This window comes from Pelodiscus sinensis, chromosome 6, assembly GCF_052426305.1.
Source record: "Pelodiscus sinensis isolate ZL-2025 chromosome 6, ASM5242630v1, whole genome shotgun sequence".
Taxonomy (NCBI): Eukaryota; Metazoa; Chordata; order Testudines; family Trionychidae; genus Pelodiscus; species Pelodiscus sinensis.
The window spans coordinates 113,621,553-113,643,735 of NC_143057.1; the positions used below are offsets into that span (position 1 = coordinate 113,621,553).

Here is a 22,183-nt window from a genome sequence, read left to right on the forward strand (position 1 = left end):
CAGGATTAAAAGCCAGGTCTCCTGAGTCCATATCCAGTGCCCTGTTTGTTTGACTAGCGTTTGTGGAGTAATTTCAATCAAGAGATCAAAGAATGATGTCCACACTGTATATGAATGGTGTGGAGTTTAAACACAGTGAATGTGTGCAGCAATGTAAATTAAAGTACTTTGATGGGAAAAGTAAAGTGAGACAAAGTGTATGAATTAATAAATGGAACAAAGCAAATTTTAAAAATTTAATCTGAAGGGCAGGCCTCACCTTTACTTGCAAAATACTTTAAACAATACTGTGTCTCAAATACCAACTAAAATAACTACATACAAATATTAAAATGAGATTACTTTGTTTTCTGAACTGCTCTCCCAGATAAACAGCAAGAAAGGTAAGATACTTTTTTTAAAAAAGGCAGTGAAATGTAATTATATTTGACAATATTAGTGGCTATGGCAGGTTAATTGCCTGATCCTCACTAAACTTTGGGATCTTCTTAAATTCCTGTTGTTTCTTGACGAATAGCTGGGCGAGAATATGATCTGCTGTGGCATGGAAGTAGTCATCCATATCAAGGGTTTGCAGCTATAGGAAATAACGTATTTCAAATAGAAATAATTAATTATTAAATGATCATTTTGTAAGCCTATTAACAGTCCAGAACATTAAAATAAATTGAGTAAAACACCATGGCTATGTCCAGACTGGCATGATTTTCCGCAAATGCTTTTAATGGAAAAGTTTTTCCGTTAAAAGCATTTGCGGAAAAGAGCATCTAGATTGGCATGGATGCTTTTGCACAAAAGCACTTTTTGCAGAAAAGTGTCCGTGACAATCTAGACACAGTTTTGCGCAAGAAAGCCCCAATTGCCATTTTCGCCATCGGGGCTTTTTTGCGCAAAACACTTTTTAGCTGTCTGCACTGGCTCTCTTGCACAAATACATTTGTGCTAGAGGGCTTTTTCCCGAATGGGAGCAGCATAGTATTTGCACAAGAACACTGACAATCTTACACTAGATTGTCAGTGTTCTTGTGCAAATTCAAGTGGACAATGTAGACAGCTGGCAAGATTTTCCACAAAAGCACTTTCTTTTGCAGAAAAACTTGCCAGTCTAGACAAAGCCCACGTGATTAATGAGCACACACATCATAAAAATATCATAAACAATAAAAAACTTAGCATTTGCATAGTACTTTTCATCAAAGCTATTAAAATCTTAACTCTTTTTCCAGATACACCATTTTTTGTGGACTGGGCAAAGACAAATTTCTGTTTAAGAATGATTGTGTTCTTTAAAAAACAATTGTTTTTAATGGTAAAACAACAAGTAGATTACTGAATCAGAGCAACTGAGTATGTAAAGTTAGTATGTGTAAGGTAAGTGATTATCTTATGCTTATACAATCAGGGAATAAGCCCAATTTATTCTTTTTCCCGCTACTTATACAGTACTTACCATTATGAATTCTTACCTGGTTGCCTGTGCTGAATGCTAGAATCATAAGCAAATCCTCATCACATGTGCTCTTAATGTAATGTTGTGTGCCAATGGGGAAAAATACAACATCACCAATGCCAATGTCAAAATCAGTGGTAATTTTAGATGAAACAATAATTCCCACCTAAACAAGAGATGCATCAGTTATTCCTTGCTGGAAAATGTTCAAATACTGAACAGTACATGCCCAGTCATCATCAGATTAATAAGAATTTCGGCCCTTGTTCTACACTGAGATCTGCTAGCACAAATCCACTGGCTTGAGTGGAGCACCAGACAGGAATCCACAAGGGAGGACTGTAGCTACTATTATTCAACTCGCCATATAGGGAAAAGGGATTCATCAAAAGTTTCAACTTCTTTGCCTTGGTGAAAGGATTAACATAATACATTTTGGAAATATGTGAGTTAGCAAATTACCTTTCCACAGCCACTAATGACATAGCCCATCTCGTTAGCATTGAAATGGAAATGAGGTTGCCGTAGTCCATTGCTGTATATCCTGATAGTTGCTAAGGTAAGAGTATTTTCATGCTGGAAAGTAAGCACAACATTCAGACAACCTCCCGTATGGCAACATCTTAGCTGTGTTTGACAGTGATGATGAACTCACATGCTTTGCATGTTACTTTGTCTCAGCAACTAGAATGCCCTACTGAATATACATACCCTTTGCAGTGAGTCACTGAAGATTTTCTCATTGTCATTTAGACCAGCTCCATTTTTGCGATAGCGAGCCCATTGAATTACTCCTCCTGGAAGTTTGAATTCTGTTGAATCTGAATGAATGGCAGTTAAATGCAAATTACTAGAAAATATTCCCATATATGATTAGTAATTAATTGCCTGAAGATGTACTAAAGCTACTCTGATAGTTGATTGAGATCATGGATCCTCACTAGGAACTGAATTTGTGACATCTGATGCTAAAAGCATGAGCGTGAGCATCTACCTTTAGCCAGTAACAGACTCCTATCCTTTGTGAAACAGTCACCAGTAGGGGATGTATAACACAGACTGACCAGTGGTTTATACTTGCATAGTACCCCACTCTCACACATGCAAGCAGCAGTTGTACAAATAATAAGAAATTTGAAATCAGACTTTATTTTAGATTAAGATTAATAACTAGCAATATATTCATTGATATTACTGACAACTGTGCTCCTTTTGACTTACTGCAGTGTGGACAGTGTCAAAATTTGAGCTAGGGTATTTTAACTCCAGCTACACAATTAATGTAGCTGAAGTTGCGTGTCTTAATTCGACCTTGTCCTGTAGTGTAGACATACCCTTAGTATGCTCAAGGTAGAATACTAGAGCATTTCCTGGGAGATGCTGAGCACCCTTCACTCCTGATGATTAAACACCTGGCAGAATTCAGGACAGCTGGAATCATTGCCACCAGAACAATTACTTTTCATTTGAGCTCACAGTGAGTGCCAATCCTAAGGCCATGTCGATGGAAGGTGCATACTCATGTCTGGGGTGTCTGTGAAATCTGGCCAATTCTTAGTTGAAATAATAGACCCTTGAGATATTACATAGAAGTTGACATGGTGTAATTTAGGCTGCTCTAAATTATGGTAGAGAATTAGAGTAAAGAACAGATGGCACAGAATCAAGAGAGTGCCAAGATCACCAATACATACAAATATTCTGAGTTGCATTGCCTGTAGCTGAGAATTTGGGCTTACATCTTCCTCTTTCTAATATCCATGGCCACCTCAACAGGTTGTGTCTGGAAATCTACTTTCTCAAGTCTTGCATTTATGTCAATTAGCTCTTTGACATTAATAGGCCTGGGCAATAGCGCTGATTGTTTAACACAAAAAAGTGACTTGCTAACATTTTTGTGACAGCCAACTAAACTCTGTTTATAGTCATTGGATAGGTTGTGCTATTTGTTCATGAGTATGAAGAGAATTATCAGGTATTTGTTTGTATAGTGCTTATTCACTGCAAATTCACATGCAAACTATGCAAAAAATTCTAAAAATCGGAGTCACAATACCCTTCCCTCTCAACAACCCTATCCTGTATTTCAAAGGCCACAGACCCTTTAATGAGAATTTATTATCTCTTGTATGAAAAATACAGGTGGGTTAAATGTTAGCTATTTCTTAGGTCCCACTGTAGCACTGGGCATGTTATACTTCAGGATAAAGACAACCCCACAGAACTTTATGTTTGAAATTTCTGCCTGGTCTTATATGGATACAGTACCTAAGTTGGTGCACTGTTACTTACTGATTCTCCTTTCACAGTAAACCACTAAAATCAATGGAGTAAAACAGCTTCATACAGCAGCAATTACAGAGAGTATATCATCATTTATGTACAAGACGATGTTAGTAATTCCGGCTCAATACTGTCTCTTTTATTAAGGTACAGATTGTTTCTAGACTATTATATTACTACTTCTCCTTTCTATCATATTTAATTTTTATTACATTTTATCAGCATGAGAACATACGAATGGCTATACCAAGTTAGACAAATTATCCCCCTAGCCCAGTATTCAGTCTTCCAACACTGGCAAATGCCAGGGGATTCAAAGGAAATGAACAAAACAGGGCAATCATGAAGTGACCCCTCCTGTTGTCCTGTCCCAGCATCTGGCAGTCAGAAGGGTAGGGATACTAGGAGCATAGGGTTGCATCTCTGATCATCTTGGCTAAAACCAATTTGTGGGCCTATCCTCAACGAACTTATCTAATTCTTTTTTGAACCCTAGTGATAGTTTTGGCTTTCACAACATACCTGACAATGAGTTCCACAGACTGGCTGTGCATTTTGTGAAGAAGTACTTCCTTCAAAACAGAGAGACATCCCCCCACCCTTATACACCAAGCTCTTAGGTCTGTACCTTTGAGGTTATAGAAGTATTGCCACACTAGGTTGGCTGGAGACTGCACATAGCTGGCATTCTGAACGAGCTCTACTAAGTTTGGTGGAAGGTTAATGGCCTGATCTTCAGTTTGTTTCTTGAATGTTCTAATGAAATGCACTCCATCTTGAGGCTAAAACACATGCAATAAATGTTATGTTAGCAAATGCAGGAAGCAAACAGGAAAAGTAGAGCTGCTAGATCAAGTAATGTGCTTCTGATTTTAAGACATATTGAAGGTCTGATCTGTCATGCATTATCCCTTATACTTCCTAGCTCTATACATATTGTAAGTGGATTGTATACTTCACTCCAATCCTAAAGAGACTGGAAACTAAAACAAAATGCAAGTTCTCTCTTTCCTGGGTAGATGTTACAAATTGTTCCATGAAGGAGGGAGGTTTTGCCTCCTCCCTATGGAATGCAGTTTCCACCAGGATAACCTTAAGATTCCCATGGATCCAGAAGATACTGTGAGCCTATATGCTGTCTCCATTGACCCTTGCCCCACTGTGACAAGGACTTGTTCTAAGGATGAGAGGACACTGCTACACTGGGGGCATACACATCCTTGCAGGTGGGAGACAGGGGACCCAGGAAAAGAGGGAATCCACCAGAAATTGATAAGGGGCAAGGTTGGACCCTCTGGGGATTATTTTCAGCAAGACAGGGTTGTGTAAGCTACTGTTCAAACCTTTAATGATCTTGCTGCTATGTCTTCTGGTGTAGAGAAAAATACATCATCAACATCCAAGGTTTGAAGTTCTTCATGTGTTGTGAAAAACAAAAGGAACAAACAGTCATCTTCTCCCACATTCTTTACCCAATGCAATGTGTTTTTAGGGAAGAAAATCACTTGGCCTGCTGTAACATTGTATGTGGTTACTATGCTACCACCAGCATCAACAATGCCAATCCAGGCACTACCCTGAAATACAGGCAGAGTAGTAGAACTTAGTCATGAAAGAAAGAAGCAAACATTAGTTTTTTCCATAGTCAGCTCATAAACGATATTGGTTACATTCTAATAATTCAAGTATACATGTGACTTGTGGCAGCCACTCTGGTGATAGTCCCACTCTTACTCTGCTTTTGAGAGACCAAATCAAGAACAGTGCATTCAGCAATAAATTGTTGGAAGGCGCCTTTGAGTTTGAATGTGACATAAATATTAAATATTTAATAATAAAAATGTTATTATTCTAAGTATATTCAAGAGTCAATTCTTCAAAGTACATATGAATTTGTTTTCAAAATTAGATATAGTTTCTAATTATTTTCACACTACCCCCTGTACAAGTTGGACCTCTCTCATCTGGCACCCTCAGGACCTGACCAGTCTCGAATAAGGGGATTTGCCATACCAGGGGAGGTTCCCCAACATGGCCTGTGCTGAACTCCTGCCCCCTGCTAGGGCTCCAGTCCAACACTGCTGCTGCCTGCCTGGCTGTGGATCCCCAGGCTGGAGCTCCCTAGCAGCTGCAGTCCCTGCAAGACCCCGGGATTCATAGCCAGAGCTCCACAGTCAGCCCCTGAGATCTGTGGCTGGAGCTCTGCAGCCACTGCCGGACACTGAGCTCCATGGCCAAAGCTTCACAGCTGCTGCTGGACCCCAAGCTCTGCGGCTGGGTCTGATGCTCCCTGGATGCAGTTGGGGCCAGAGCTCTGCAGCTGCTGCCAACCCCTGCTACCTCCTGGCTATAGGGTGCAGAACTTTCTGCTGAGCCACTCGTCTCTCTGCGTCTCCCACCCCACATGGGGCTCCCAGGTGAGTTGCCACCCTCTCCACTGCACTCCTGCAACCACGGCCTTGCCTCCCTATACCTGAGCTCTGTGGTCCAGAACATCCCTGGTCCTGCCAGACAACGGATGTTGCCGGACCAGAGAGTCCTGGTTCAAGGAGGCACAACCTGTATTGTATCTCATGTAACTTTTACTATCTCTATTTTACAGATGGAGAAATGGATAGCCAGAGGATATAAGACAAATGTTTTCAAATTTAGGTGCCTAATATTAAGCACCTAAGTCATGCACAGGCACCCTGATAAGTGACCGAGTTTTTAGAAGTGCAGAATGTGCACAATTTCCACTGAATGCAACTGTTACACTTTGGCCAGAGCTGGGAGTATTCAGAATGTCTGCAAATCAGGCCATATAAGACTATAATTTCTAGGGCTGTCAAGTGATTACAAATTTTAACCGCAATTAATCGCGTGCAACTCCCCTTTGAAATGCCACGGATGCATTTCAATGGGGCAGTGCTGCATGGAGCCCAGGATCAGCTGGAGTCCCCAGTTGACCCCAGGCATGCAAAGCTGCCCCTTTAAGGCACCAAGCATGGCACTTCAAAGGAGCAGTGCAAGCAGAGACAGGGATCAGATGGAGTCCGCTTCAGCACTTCAAAGGGACTTTGCAACAGCGGAGACGGGGATCAGCTGGGGACTCCAGCTGATCCCCATCTCCGCTTGTGCTGCCCCTTTGAAGTGCCGTTTTGACACTTTAAAGGGGCAGCGCATTAGAGGCAGTGCAGCATTAATGCATGTGATTAATGCATTAATTTTTTTAACGTGTTAATCCTGTCCTGCGTTAATCACAGGTGTTAATGCAGGTCAATTGATAGCCCTAATAATTTCATACACTAAGGTATAAAAATATAACACACATTAACCACTGATAGTGCTGTCATTATTTATTAACATTTGTATATAGGACCACAGACTGGCATCATGCTTCCCTCAAAAATTTACAACAGGTGTTTTAGAATAATCAGGTTGTACCTTTAGGAGAAAGCCCTGTTCATTGGCATTAAAATGCCAGTGGGGGGCTCGGAGACCTTTGCCCTTGATCCGTAATGTTCCAAAAGTCATCTTAGACCTCTGATTGTTGATGCTTGTTCCAAATTCCATTTCCTCCTCACTGTGATAATCATTTGCATCAGACCTAAATCTGGCCCACTGAATATCACCCCCAGGAAACTGAAATACCTGGCAATTAGAGACATAAGTTATTCTTTACAAGTATTGAAAAAAGGCATGGCCAGCGGGGAAATAAAGAAAAAATATGGAGGGAAGATTTCAGAACATTACTTTTTATGAAAACATTAAATTTGTGGAAAACTTGGGGAAATCTTCCACCCTTGGTGAGGCTTCTCTCTTTGTGCATTTTAGTACAATTTTGATGAGTCCACATATACCTTCATAAATCAAATTGCTACAAAACCATTTGTTTACGATGACTGATGAGCAGTGGTTCTAAGACAAAACTCTAAGCAAAATTAATGGCTAACAATTAGGTTAGGTGTATCAAACAAAAACAAAAACAATGAGAAACACAAGATGACTTCAGTAGAACCAGGATTTCACCAGAATCAGCTGGTGAGTATCAGCTTTCAAAAACTAAGCAATTCCTCTATTCCCTCTTCTCTTTGTTTTGTCTTTTTAAACACTGATTTAGGAAAGCACTTAAGTATATGCTTAAAATTAAGCAGATTTTTAAGCAGCCCTCCTGAAGAGAATGTTTTCCTGGATCAAGGTCTTAGAGTGTAAACCCTTTGTGCCAGGAACTGTTTCTTCCCATTTATTTGAACTCCATCTAGAATAAATCAAATAAGTTTAAAAAGTCACCATACATTGGGAAAGCATATTAAAGGGACACTGTAATCTTGAAAAGGACATATGGTTTACAGTGCCTAAAGTTACAGCTAATGCCTAGGAATATCAGAATTAAAAGAAATTAGAAATTTTTTTTGTTCTTTTAATTTATGTATCTGACAGCACAGTATATCAGTTTAACTCTCCACTGACTCAGCAATAATTTTCTCTTTTGCAGGTAAAACCCTTATAAACATGAGCAAAAGATCAGAAATATCCTTATAAATATACTTTTAAAGAATTTGTAAAGAGAGTCAGACTATACACTTTGGCTATGTCTACACTATAGGGTTTCTGCACAAAAACCGGAAGAGCGTCCACACCTCAAGTGTGTTTTTGCGCAAGAAAATGGACAATAAAATGGCAGAAAAGTGGGCTTTTTGTGGTGTAGGTATACCTCTTTCTACAAGGAATAACAAGAATTCCTGCGCAAAAAGAGCCTATCACAAAAAGCACAGGTGCTCTGATGGCCATTCTGCGAATGGCCATCAGAACTTTCTTGTGCAAGAACGTCCATGCAGTGTGGACACTCTTGTATAAAAGCACGTTGCTTTTGCGATGCACTTTTGAGGTGTGGGTGCACTTTTGCACAAGAAGTTTTTGCAGATCTTTTCCACAAAAAGTTTCTTGCACAAAAACCCTGCAGTGTAGAGAAAGCCTTTAACACCTGGCTCTGTGAAAAAGGGAGTCCTTTTAAAATGGGTCAATTTCTTTAAAAAAAAAAAAAAGTTCAATAAATTTTGAAAAATTAAACTCTGAAGTAATGAAGAGAATAAACTATGAAGTAATCTGTTTCTTTTGTACATAAACTACAAGGCTGTAAATCCAGCAAAATGCCTGAGACTGAAATGAGATCATTACATTCATGTTTATTCTACGGTTCACGATTCTGCTTATTCATGGGGGTCTCCTGTCCTGGTCTAATAGGGCGACGGGGAGCCAGGAGCCATAGGAAACTCACTGAAGCTCCTGGCCTCTGGTGCCTTGGGGCTCCCCTGAGCTGTGGTGAGTTCCTCGTGGCTGTTGGGGCTTCCAGCAGCTGTAGTGAGTTTCTCTGCAGCTGCTAATGCCTGAAGTGAGTTCAATAGCCACAGGGAGTTCACCACAGGGGCCAGAGTTGCAGCTTCCAGTATTTGCAAATTTCGCCATTCACGGTGTGTCAGGAACACATCCACTGCAAATGATGATCATTTCCCATACATTTTAGCTCGGTTCTCAAGATTTGCAATTTCAACTAACTGGCTTCTATTTATAGTCTAGCTTTACAAAAATGTGTAACATGGTTTCACATTTTGCAGTTTCACTGCTACATTTCAAAAACTGACTTCCCTTTGCGTCTATAGTTCTGGTTATAGTTATTTGTGGGTGCAGATAATGAGATGCCCAAAAGATATAAATATTTTGGATTATTTATCATTCAATAAAACCCATAAATCTCTTTGTGCCTGCAATTCTGTGGGAAGAAAAGGAGAGAAACCCTTCCCGCCCCCAAAAAAGCCAGTCTGAAAATTTGTCCCTAAACTTCTACATTGAGTACAATAATACTGTTTTGTAAGAAGAACAACTGCTACCTTAGATTTACTCAGATGATTCAGAAACTGGAATTTGACGTCTACTTTTTTTTTGTCTGACGTTCTTATTGGTGGTTTTGGAGAGATTATTTCATGTTTTTGAAGATTTTGCTCTGTCATAAATCTAGTGTTATTAATGTAGACCAAGGAGAAAATCAGCACTCCTACGATGGTGGAGATTATGCAGGCCAAGAGACAAATTAGAAAGATGTTCATTAGCGACCAGCGACTCTTTCTTTCCTACAGGACAATTGAAAAACCAATGTTGTTAGTTCACAAACAGAACAACAATTAATACAATGTTACCTGTGTAATCAAGACACTGGATACGTTTCCTGAACATATGCTTTTGTCAAACAAGTTAGTGGATTCAGAACTAAAAGGAGTAACTGCATGACATTTTTATAACCTCTGTCATATAGTAGGTCAGACTAGATGCTCTAATTCCCCTTTCAGGCTTGATGTTTATGAAACTATGAATAAATCTTCGAAGCCTTTCACACAAGGGCTGAATACTACAGACTTGATTCATGAGTTACACACATTCTACTCCCTTTTCCTTCCTATGTAGGAGCTTTCTTTAGTGCCTATCAATGTAAACACTCCTCATGTGATCAAGGCTTACAGAATAGATCCGGGATCTACCCGGCTACGTCTAGACTGCAGCGCTTTTCTGGGACACCGGAGGTATCCCGGAAAAGCACTGCTGCATGCAAGGAACACATTAGCCTTCTTGGCTACTAGGGTACACTGAGAAGCATATCTAGCTTTTCATCCACTGTAATCCCCAGGTCCTTTTCTGCTGAACTGCTACTTAGCCAGTCAGTCCCCATCCTGTAACAATGCTTGGGATTCTTCCATCCCAAGGCAGGACTCTGAACTTGTCCTTGTTGTACTTCATCAGATTTCTTTTGGCCCAATCCTCCAATTTGTCTAGGTCACTCTGGACCCTATCTACCCTCCAACATATCTACCTCTCCCCCTAACTGTGTCTCATCCACAAACTTGCTGAGGGTGCAATCTATCCCTACAGATTGCTTTTCAAACTGTATTGTTTAATCTTTCACACCCCAGCTGCTTAAACTTCTGCAGCCCTTAACAAAATAAGATAGACAACATTTTCGAGCACCCCCACTCAATACTGAAAAAGGTCAAGGTAGTCAGTCAGTGACCAGTTAGGCCCATTAATTGTGCTGGAAGCAGGGAATCGATAAGGGTTTGCAGGGGAGTTGTTTGCATACAGCCGCTCCCAGAGTTATAAACAGGTTACGGACTCGAAATGTTCGTAACTCGGATCCCATAGAGTTACATGGTGACCGCGCTGTTCGTAAGCACGGATCGCGGTTCGTAACTCGGATCTGCATTTACGACCGCTTTGGTCGTAAGTGCAGATGGTCATAAGTGGAGGTGTTCATAACTCGGGGAGTGGCTGTTTACTCGGCCCTGGTCTACACCAGGACCTTTTTTCAAAATAACCCTCCCCGCCACTTCAAATTCATAAGTGGTGCGTCCATACTACCAAGCCTGTTATTTTGAAATAATGGGCCAAGGAATTCGAATTCTGTACTTCTGCTTTTCATCAGAAGTAATGCTAATTTTGAAATAGTTATTTTGAAATAGCAGAAGTGTGGATGCTCTGGTGCTGCTATTTCAAAATAACTATTCCACAGAGTAATTCGACCTAATTACTCCCCGGTGCTTCCTGGGACTCTAAGTAAAAGTAGTGTGTCCACAATAATGGTACCTGCCTCAGACTAATTTTGAGGCTTCCCATAAAGTGGATTTGCTAGTTCAAATTTGTTAAATCGGGAGTTCTTAAGTCGAATTTAGTAATTTTGAAATAGTTTCCTAGTGTAGACATGGGTTCTGTGGGAGAAAGGTGGCGTGTTTGGGGCTATGGAGAGTAACCTACAGATACTCTCTGGAAGGAGGGAGTTTGGGTTGGTAAATGTAGAGAGAGGGAAAGTGGCAATAGAATAAACAATAAGCAGAAGAAGGGGATAATGGCCCTGAAAGGAGCTGATTCCAGAGGGGCTAGGAAGAGGTCCCTAGTGGAGTGGACCTCATGACAGACCTATAACAGTAACATGTTCCTTAAATCTGTTTGGCAACAACTCTCACTGAAAATAAAACAAAAAAGAGAGTGTGAAATATTACCATATTCCGTTACACAACTGTCTTCCTTTAGACACATTCACATATTCTGTTATTAAATAGTTTAGGTTCAAATATTGATTAGTAACAATCCTCAGAGAGCCCTCATCATAGAGGAAAAAATATTAGATCATATTGCATCCGAAGTTCTGATTTGCAGTGCATTGAACACACATTACCTTATAGTATCTCTATGTCAATCCCACAGTTCTAAACTTGTATTAAAAATACCCATATATTCAACATCATGGTAACTGGTTTATTGGAGCATAAGCTTTCGTGGGCAAAGACCCACTTTGTCAGATGCAGGTCAAATGCATCTGATGAAGTGGGTCTTTGCCCACGAAAGCTTATGCTCCAATAAATCTATTAGTCTATAAGGTGCCACAGGACTTCTTGTTGTTCTTGCAGATTCAGACTACCCCTCTGATACTTGTCATCATGGTAACTGTTATAGCACATTAGGTCTCACTAAAAATGCCTAATGTGTAAAATCAGTTGGGTCACTGTGGAGTTGCTAACCCTGGTATATTTATAGCCTAGAGCTGCTGGGAAGGCAGCTAAGTACTAACCACAAACTCCCTGTAAATGCAACAGTTTTAGAGTATGTCTACACTGCAACCAAACACCCATTTCTGGTGTTTGCACTTCAATCTAGAAGTGAATTTAGTTAAATCAGTTGAATGTGTGTGTAATTAAGCTTTCTACTATCACATCTTTGTTAAGTGATGCAAAGCTACCGCAATTTCTTATTATATTTGCCAGTTAGCAAAGTGAGAATTAGGAAGATTTCACTTCATGGTATATTTGTGTACATTATTTTACTATATCGTGACACAAGATATTAAGCCTCAACCCTCATTCTTATTTGATGTTCTAAATAATTGCAAAAAAGGAACTTACTGGTATTTCTTGCTTTGTCCATTCCTTTTTCTGTGAGGAACTTTGTATTCTCTCTTCATTCAGTTCAAATCCTGTGTTATCCATTCAAAGAATTTGGAACGGGCTTTTGTAAAAGAAAATCTGGCTGAAAAATGTTAGTTCTAATTTGTGTGCGATATTGCTAGAACTGAGCAACTAAAAAACAACTAATTTTTATGTTGCACAGGGACAGTAATAGTATTTAAAAATGAACTTATGACTAAATATTGTTGCAATCCAGGAAGTCTCCTTTTATAAATGGTCACACACAAGATATGCCTATTTCCAAATTCAGGATGGACGTTATTCAACTCATTGCTGCTTCACACAAAACTTGTGAAATGACAAGGCAGAAAGACACACTAGTTCTGTTAATTGAAGATGACTAGGAACTGACAGTGGGCAGCTCACACACAGCAACATCAAGGTCATGGTGAGCTGGAAAGCAGTACAAAAGCAGCAAATGATCTGCTCTTTTCCCAGTGAAGAGAAGCTTCTGCCCTATCTGCAAGTCTTCATTCCCATGATGATTGACGAAATATTTTGGGTAAAGACACTGTAATGAAAACAAAAGAAAAACAGTGGACAACTGTACTAGAGCAAAGTGAAAAATTGTCTCAGTTTTCAAACAGACATCTGTTTGATAACAATAAAGTTACTGAATCATTACTATTTAGTTACATTATATATATAGTAGCCCAATGTCTGTGAGTCTGTAATGCTGCTGTAGTGTTATAGACTCGCCTCTGGGGGCTGCTCTTGCCTCCTGCAGTGCTGCATGGGGAGCGCGGACCCCAAACGGCAGCTTGCCGCCGCTTGCTCCCCCGCCGCCGCCCAGCTGAGCAGCGCAGCACTCAGCCGAGTGCCACAGCGGGAGGGGAAGGTTTAGGGCGGTGACGTACACAGCCAGGGGGTGGGGCCGTGTACGTCACTACCCTGCCCCCATTCCCCTCCTGCTTTGGTGCTCGGCTGAGTGCTGCGCCCCTCAGCCGGGCTGCCGCGGGGGAGCCAGCGGTGCAAGCGGCCGTTTGGGCTCCCCCGCAGTGGCCCGGCTGAGCGCGCAGCACTCAGCCAAGTGCCACAGTGAGAGGGGAAGGGGGGCGGGGCGGTGACGTACACGGCCCCGTCCCCTGGCCGTGTATGTCACTCCACCGCCCCCTTTCCTCGTGGCAGCCCGGCTGAGCGGCCAGCACTCAGCCGAATGCCATGGTGGAAGGGGGAGGGGAAGGGGAAGAGGTAGGGAGGTGGGGAGAGATGCAGGGGAGAGGCAGGAGGAGGAGGAGAAGAGAAAGGGAGAGTGAGGCAGGAGAGGGAGAAGAGAAAGAAAGAGACGGAGAGAGAGGCAGAAGGCGAGAGAGGCAGGAGGCGGAGGAGAGCTGAGAGAGAGGGGGAAGCAGTAGGAGGAGGGAGAGAGAGAGAGAGAGAGAGAGATGGAGCGAGAGACTGGAGGCTCAGGAGAGAAGACCAACCTGGAGGAGAGACCTGAAAATCCCGTCTTATGACAGGCTATTTGGCTAATTGGGAAAGAAAAACTGACAAAAGGATAACAAGTGGCAATCATGGATTGCAATTTTTAGAGCCCCCGCCCCCGCCACCAAAGAAACTATCCTTCTGATCCAATCACATTAACTCTTTAGTATATGAATGAGCAGTCCGCATCTTCTCTGAAGCCTTAAATTAAAAGCTTGTCTAAATTTTTGCACCAATGTAACCAGACTGATGGTGTACAAATCCATAGTACAGGTGGGCTGCAAAAAAGGAAGATTCCACAAGTAACTCACATCAACCCAGCACAGTTTTACATTAGTGCATCTATGGGCATGTCTCCACTAGGAAATTATTTTGAAATGTCTACATTCAAAATAATAACTCCCAAAATAACTAATTTCCCAAGGAAAGCAGGATTACAGATTTCAAAATAAGCAGTCTATTATTTCGAAATAACGTGACTGAAGATGGCCCGAAGCCACACTGTGATTCTGGGAGAAGTTTCTCGGCAAAGGGCAGGATGCAGTTTAATAGGATCCAGAGGCAAGGATCTCCCCTGCAATGGAGAAGAGGGCAATACCTCTGTAGTTCCTGCACAAACATTTGTCCCCTTTCTTGGATATTGTAACAATATTAGTGTTCTTAAAATCAGATGGAATTTTGTACCAGGTTCAGATTGTATTAAGGAGTTGGCAAAGTTGGTGCTGGAGCATTGTTCTGGCAACTTCTAAAACCACAGCTGGTGCCTTGTGATTTTTACCTGGGTGATGGTAAGCCAGACTTCCTCAAAATATGGAGTCTCAGCAAGGTGTTTCATTGCTGAGCATCGTGGAGTGAACTCAATGGTGTCTTCAGAGACTGGATTAGCTGTTTAGTAGGATCCCAAAGTACTCCTTTGAGTGGTTTGATGTCTGCATTGTCCTCGAGGCGGGTGTAGCCATCCTGCGAATGTAAGTAGTTGGGCCTTTGGAGTTTTACCCATATATAGCTTTTGTTGCTTCAAAGCGTCTCCTCATATCATCTTGGTCTATAAAACCCTGCATCTCAGAAGCCTTTTCTTGCCACCACTTGTTTTTGTTGTCACATTATCTCCTTTGGACTTTGGCTTTGAGCAGATGAAAAGCCTCATGTTTTCACTGATTAGAGGAATCATTTTACCAGTGACAGATTACATTTCTTCTGTATTGAATTAATGCTAGGATTTTCTCATTTTTTTCAAACGTGTCTTAGTGCTGATAAGTGCAATATTCTATGGTTTCAGCACATGTGCTGTAAATGTTATTTTTAAATTGATCCCAATACTCTTGACTATCAATGATTCTATCAGACAATATTTTTCACCTGTTTTTCAGACAGGTGTTGCTGGAAAGTTTCATAGCAAGCTAGGTCTTGTGCTTTGACACACCATTTTCACTTAGTTTTATAATTACATGATTGGTTTCAGAATGCTTTTTCAATATATGGACTTTTTGTATAATTTGCAAAACTTAAGTTATGCATTATTATCTGTAGACAACTTCAAAGACTTACAGACTATTGGAATTTTTTTATAAACAGCATGACAGATGCATAATATGCCTCTTTGGCAGGTCAAAGAGATATTGTTTCTATAGACCAAGTATTAATTCCATTCTACGGTTTCAAAAGTTGAATTTTACACATCAATTTTCTTTTTCTTACAGTGTTGTAGCTGCAGCCAGTCCTAGAATATGAAAGGGTACTTCTATACTACAGTGTTAATTCAAGTTAACTTAATTCTAAATAGTTAATTTGAATTAAGCTAATTTAAATGAACACATCTACACACAAAACCTATTTTGAAATAGCGCGTCCACATGGAGTGAACTGAAGTTAAGGCTGGCCGGAACCAGTGCCAGCAAGGCAGCAGGTTAGGACTTAGTGTGTGAAGCTGCTGCCTGAGGCTAACTGAGCTCTATGCTTAAAGGGACCCTACCCCCCACCCCGGACAGACAGTTCTCAGGGTTCTCCGCTTGCTTGTCTACCTCGATGAGGGACAGCAAAGCAGTCCTGTCTCGGAGTGCCCTGAATGTCCACACTCAGGACACCACAGCACTCGGTCACATGGAGCCAGAGCTGCCCCTGGGCACGCCGGTGCGTCTCGTGGGGTCATTGCCATCAGCCCGGCTGCACTTGCTGCAGGCTGTCATCCGGGGGCTCTATCAGAGGGTTGTCAGGATCCAGGAGGCCCTGCAGGAGATCATCCACCCCTCAGAGCCACCCCGGTCCTCCCCACTGGGAGCTCGTGCCCCATTCCTCCCTCACGTCCTTCCACTTACCCCTCCTTAGCCCCCCTTCCTGATGTCAAACAAAAGACACATTTTCAAAAATAGAAACTGAGTTTATTGAACAAAACTGAGAGGGGGATGAACCTCTGGGGAGACTGGGAAAAGGAGGTGGGAGAGGGGAAGAGAGAGGGTGGGAGAGGAGAGGAGGAAACCTGGGAAGAGGGAGCTGGAAGTGGGAAGCAAGGGGAAGAAGAGTGAGGGGAAGCTCAGGGCCCAGGGTTGCGGGGGTCTCTCCAGGCCAACTTGATTTTCATGCAAACCTGCTCCTGGGTTCGCATGTGGCCTTTGGTGGCCAGGCTGGCAGCTATCCTGCCATAGATGGCTGCATTCCTCCATCTAGTGCGGAGATCATGGACATAGGGGACATCCCCCCCAAACCTGAATAAAGTCCATGATCTCCACCCTGGACCAGGAAGGCACCAGCCTTCTCCAGCCCGTCAGGCTCCTGGGAGCTGGCAAACTGCTCCTGGGGAGCGGTGGAGGGCTGGCTGCAAGTGACTTGCTGGCTTACGTTTTGGGGCCACTGGGTCAGGGGCCCCGGTGGCCACTGCTGGCTCTGGGCTGGCAGGTTTGGAGCTGGCACAATCACTGTGGCCAGGGTCTACCCCTTTAATGGCTCCGGGGCTGGGGGAGAGGAGAGTAAGTTTTCCTGGTTGTGCCCAGAGTGGCCACCAGGGCTCCCTGGGAAGGGCTGGAGGCCCCCTATTTCGAATTAAGTGTCTACACAGCACTTAATTCGAAATAGCTATTTCGAATTTGGCATTACTCCTCTTAGAATGAGGTTTAACAAATTCGAATTAAGTGCTCCGCTATTTCAAATTAATTTCGAAACAGTGGTTTGCATGTATAGACTCTATTAAAGTTAATTCGAAATAACGGCTGTTATTTCGAATTAACTTTGCAGTATAGACATACCCTTTAAAGAGACAAGGTGAGTTTTATCAAACCAAGGTTTTGAGCTCTGAAGAAAAGCTCTGTGTAACTTGAAAACTTGGCCCGATAAAAAATATTACCTTACCTAACTTGTGTGTCTGAATTTACTTTAATAAATTTAATTTAAGGTGATTTAGTTACCAGAAAGAAAACACATCATTACACAACCTTCTCCATAAAATTCAATCATCCTGAGCTACCAAACAGGTTGACTGAAGCAGAAATGATTTTTCATAATTATTTTTTACAAGTGAGGCATCATAATTACTCATAAAAATTCTTCTCTTTTAAGTCATTATTTATGTAAGCATGGTTATTTATTAGGATAATTTCCCATCAAGATGCAAAGGAGGTACTTTGCCAATTATATTGCTCTTTCCTTTCTCAGGGGTTGTTGTAACCCCATATTCTAGTCAGTTCATATGAGTTGTCACCCTGATCATAGAGGATCAAAAATGTCTTTATCCAAAGATAAAATGTATTGCTAATCCAGTGGAGATGTGAACAACTTGTTTGGTTCAGTTTATTTTGGCTTCCAAACGGGTAACATTTCTGACTGTAGGAACGTGTAAGACCCTGTGGCACATTTTTATGGAAGACTCCTGTTGTAACTTTTCTGGGATATCAAATGCTTTGAGGGTCTCAATTTTCCATTCAAACACATGGAGAGTGGTTGTACATTGTTGTTTTATATATTACTGCTCTTTTTGCAAATTTGTAACAATTGGATGTGCTAACCCTGTGCCCTGTTAAAGGTACACTGATTTCTAAACAACTCAGAGTCAAAGGATATTTATTTCCACTGCATTAACCCTTGTGAAAACATTTATATCCACACTAAATAAATGTAATGTAGGCTTACAATGCTAAAAAAAGCCAGATGGCAGTATTTTACATCCACTTTGCAGAGATATGAGTTTGCAAAACTGAGAACAATCAGGTAAAAAAAAGTTTCCTTGTTTTTAATTTGTCTCACTTAATCTATTGAAAAATAGCACCATATTGCCTACTAAGTCTCAAGATCTTTAGTATAATCTTAAACAATAAAAAATTGTCTTAATGCAGATACTAGGTAGGGTCTTCTGCATTGTTATCTGGCTTTTCCATTGGTGCACTTACAGGCTACGTCTACATTGGCATGATTTTCCGAAAATGCTTTTAACGGAAAAGTTTTCCATTAAAAGCATTTTCGGAAAAGCACGCCTAGATTGGTACGGATGCTTTTCCGCAAAAGCACTTTTTGCGGAAAAGCATCCGTGGCCCATCTAGAGGCGGTTTTCCGCAAAAAAGCCCCCATCGCCATTTTTGCGATCGGAGCTTTTTTGCAGAAAACAGTACAGTGCTGTTTACACTGGCCCTCTTGCGCAAATGATTTGTGCAAGATGGCTTTTGCCCGAACGGGAGCAGCACAGTATTTCCGCAAGAACACTGACGATCTTACATGAGATCGTCAGTGTTCTTGCGGAAATTCAAACAGCCAGTTTAGACAACTGGCAAGTTTTTCCGCAAAATCATGTGATTTTGCGGAAAAACTTGCCAATCTAGACACAGCCACAATGTATTGCTATACATTAAAACTTTTGCAAACAATCTTTCCCAGTAGAATAGTCCTCTCATTTACTGGACCCATATTCTAAATCTAGACATTTTACTCAATACGGTTGTGTAATCCAAACTTTTGTAACACATTCACAGAACCAGAAGTTCCCATTTTATGACAATTACCAAACTTCCTTTTGCAAAGTAACACATATAATAAAGTATTATTTAAAGCATCACAATCCGCATCTACCTACTCATTTTTAACATGCAGGAAGCCAAGAAGGAGAAACTATTATATCTCTTTTCTATTACTAATTCTATTTTTTTAGTATCTTTCAGTTCTTCAAATTGGTACCTTTGAGTTTATCACAAAACTGTTGCACAGTGATGTACATGTGACAATGACTTGCTAGAAAATAATTTTCATTTGGAGACGTTTTAACTGGTGTTTAATTTACAGTGAATTTTGTGAAGGCATACAATGTTGGCTTGATAATCCAGGATACTCAGTGCTTTTTTTGTGACTGTACCGCCCGGTATGCAGTACCAGCACCTCCAGTGAAAGCTCAACAACTTTTCCCCTGCAGTACCGGCACCTTCCCCCCCCCCCCCCCCCCAAAAAAAGGCACTGAGGATACTGGACTAGTTACAGAACCAGTATACCTTATAGAGCTGCTCTAGAGGCTTCCTACAAATGTCTTGTCAATATACTTTAGTCCAGACCTTGAGGAACCACATTTAGTGATGTGGTGATTGCTCAGTTTGCATCTCATGCAATTCTTGTCTTCAAAGTATAAATGTTTTTTTTTTCCAAACATGGACACACAACTTGAATGAGATCAAGTTTTTTACCAATCGCTGACAGATGGCATTACTACCATCAGACAGATTTAAGCAAGCAGATGCAGGTCATACGGTTTGGAGCCAATTCATGAGTCTGCTACATATCCTGTACCATTGTACCAGTTTGAAAGAGCTACTAAGCAATTCCAACTGTGTAGAGGGAATGGCTATAACTTTTCTATACTTCTATTCTCTGAGGCTGCATCTAGACAGCTACTTCCGGTATCCTGAAATAGCTATTCTGCATCTTTGAAACAAGCCCATTATTTTGAAATATAATGGGCTCACTATTCTACTATCCCTGTAAACCTCGTTCCACGAGGATTGAGGGACATCTCAGAATAGTAGTTTATTTTGAAGTTTGGCATGTGTAGACAGCGCTAAATTACGAAACAAGCTATTTTGAAATTAACTCAAAATAAGCTACACAATTTGCTTAGCTCAAATTGCGTAGCTTGTTTTGAGATAAGGGTGCATTGTCTACGCACCCTGATAGAAGGGACCATTGGGGATATAGAGAGCTGTGTTGTAAGATGTAGCAACACTCAGATTCTCAGCTCAGGAAACCACAAAATGGCGTATCCTTTCTTGGGTCCTGTGGCAAGCAGAGCTTGGCTGGACTTAGGAATCACCCCCACCGTACTTTCCCCAGCTATTTCAATAATGGGGGACTGGTATAAAAAGGAGAACCACGAAAGCTGGCACTGGAAGGATCTTGTTGGAACCACAGATATGTCTAAATATTCTGTGTCAATTAAAATGTGTAAAGCTATGCTTTACCTAGGGATGTACAATTCTGTTTAATCAGTTAACCCATTAAATGTTACATTTAACTGGTTAACCACTTAAATGGGGGCAGGTAGCGAGCCACTCCAGCCAGGATGGGCTGGAGTGGTTCCCTACCCACAGTGTGGCAAGCCTGGCTGGACTGAAGCACCCCCTACCTGTGGTGTGGTGGGCCCAGCCCAACTAAAGCAGTCCCCCACCCGTGAGGTCGATTAACTAGTAACCAGTAAGCACCACCCAGTAAGGCCATGTTTACCAATTAACCACTGACATCCCTAGCTGTACACCATATGCCAAATGGGCTCTTCTTTACTTCCATCAATCCGGGAACGTGGACAGCATCGTGGATGGCTTTGCTGCCATGGGCTTCCTCAAATGGGGTGGGAGGCATAGACGGCATGCACATCCCCACTTTGGCCACCAAGCCTCAGACTTCATCAACAGAAAGGGGTACTTCTGCATGGTGTTGCAGGCCCTCGTTGATCACAAGGGACACTTCACCGACATCAACATTAGCTGGTCAGGAAAGGCACATGACGTGCAGATCTTCCAGAACTCTCTCCTGTTCCAAAAGATGCACGCCAACACTTTTTTCCTTGACTGCACCATCAGTAAGGGAGGTGGACATGCCCATCGCCATCCTGGGTGACACAGCCTACCCCTCGCCCACTGCTGATAATACTTTTAATCAAAATATTGCAAATGACAAATACCAAATGGGTTTTCATCTGAGCTGTAAAATATTCCAGTATGACTTATCCACAAGCATATACATGGTGGCAAAGAGACGAGAGCTGCTAATTCATTTACAAAATGGTAATGAAGTATTTTTAAATGCGTATCTTTAGTCACAAAATCAGCTATTTTCTAGCAGTGGCACTAGCACATTTTTAATAGTGGGGTACTGAAAATCAGCCCCATAACCCCTGTCCACCACACCCTAGCTTGGGACGGGAGCAGACAGGGTTATATCTCAGGGGCCATGTCTATTCTAGGAAACTAAACTAAATTCAACTTAACTCCTAGTTTTACAAAATAGAACTGGTGTGCCCCTACTACAGTAGACTTCCGATAATCCAGAACATATGGGACCTAGGTGGTGCCGGATTATCAAATATGCCAGACTATCAGGAGGTACTATAAGATGGTTTTATATATATATATATATATATATATATATATATATATATATATATATACACACACACACACACACACTGTATACATTATATACTGTATATAAAGTGTTCTAACCCCTTTTTATTGTACATACTGTATACAGTATACTATAATATTTTAGTTTTAAGCCTTTTTTACCCTTTTTGCTCAGTTCAGCTGCTGCCGCTGTTACCTTGTGACTCATTTTTTGCCGAAGCTCACTCACTAGGCTTTTAACATTTTGATGCCGGATTATCAGGAGTGCCGGACTATTTGATGCCGGACTATTGGAGTTTTACTGTACATGGAAGCCTCAAAATTAGTCTGAGGCAGGCTCCATTAATATAGATGCTCTACCTTGAGTTGGCGCCACAGGAAGCACTACAGAGTAATTAGTCGTAATTACTGTGTGGAGTAGTTATTTCAAAATAGAGGCACTGGAGCATCCA

The 22,183-nt window shown here is 41.5% G+C and overlaps 1 protein-coding gene across 1 annotated transcript; it reads right to left on the reverse strand.

Moving 5' to 3' along the window:
• Positions 1 to 222: 222 nt before the first annotated feature.
• Positions 223 to 13,137, reverse strand: DYNAP (dynactin associated protein). The gene is made up of 9 exons (XM_075932646.2): positions 12,661 to 13,137; positions 9,604 to 9,843; positions 7,160 to 7,366; positions 5,077 to 5,310; positions 4,362 to 4,515; positions 2,162 to 2,271; positions 1,913 to 2,026; positions 1,467 to 1,616; positions 223 to 577 (listed from the first exon to the last, which is right to left on the reverse strand). The coding sequence occupies exons 1-9, from the start codon at positions 12,742 to 12,744 to the stop codon at positions 443 to 445; spliced, it is 1,428 nt and encodes a 475-aa protein (XP_075788761.2). The 5' UTR covers positions 12,745 to 13,137; the 3' UTR covers positions 223 to 442.
• Between the last annotated feature and the right edge of the window lie 9,046 nt (positions 13,138 to 22,183).

Excerpts from the sequence above, each read along its gene's own strand:
- DYNAP (XM_075932646.2), bottom strand. The coding sequence starts at position 12,744 with ATGGATAACACAGGATTTGAACTGAATGAAGAGAGAATACAAAGTTCC. Across the intron at positions 2,272-4,361 it reads ATACTTCTATAACCTCAAAG|ATTCAACAGAATTCAAACTT; the intron begins GTACAGACCTAA and ends CCATTCATTCAG. Across the intron at positions 1,617-1,912 it reads TCATTAGTGGCTGTGGAAAG|GTGGGAATTATTGTTTCATC; the intron begins GTAATTTGCTAA and ends TCTCTTGTTTAG.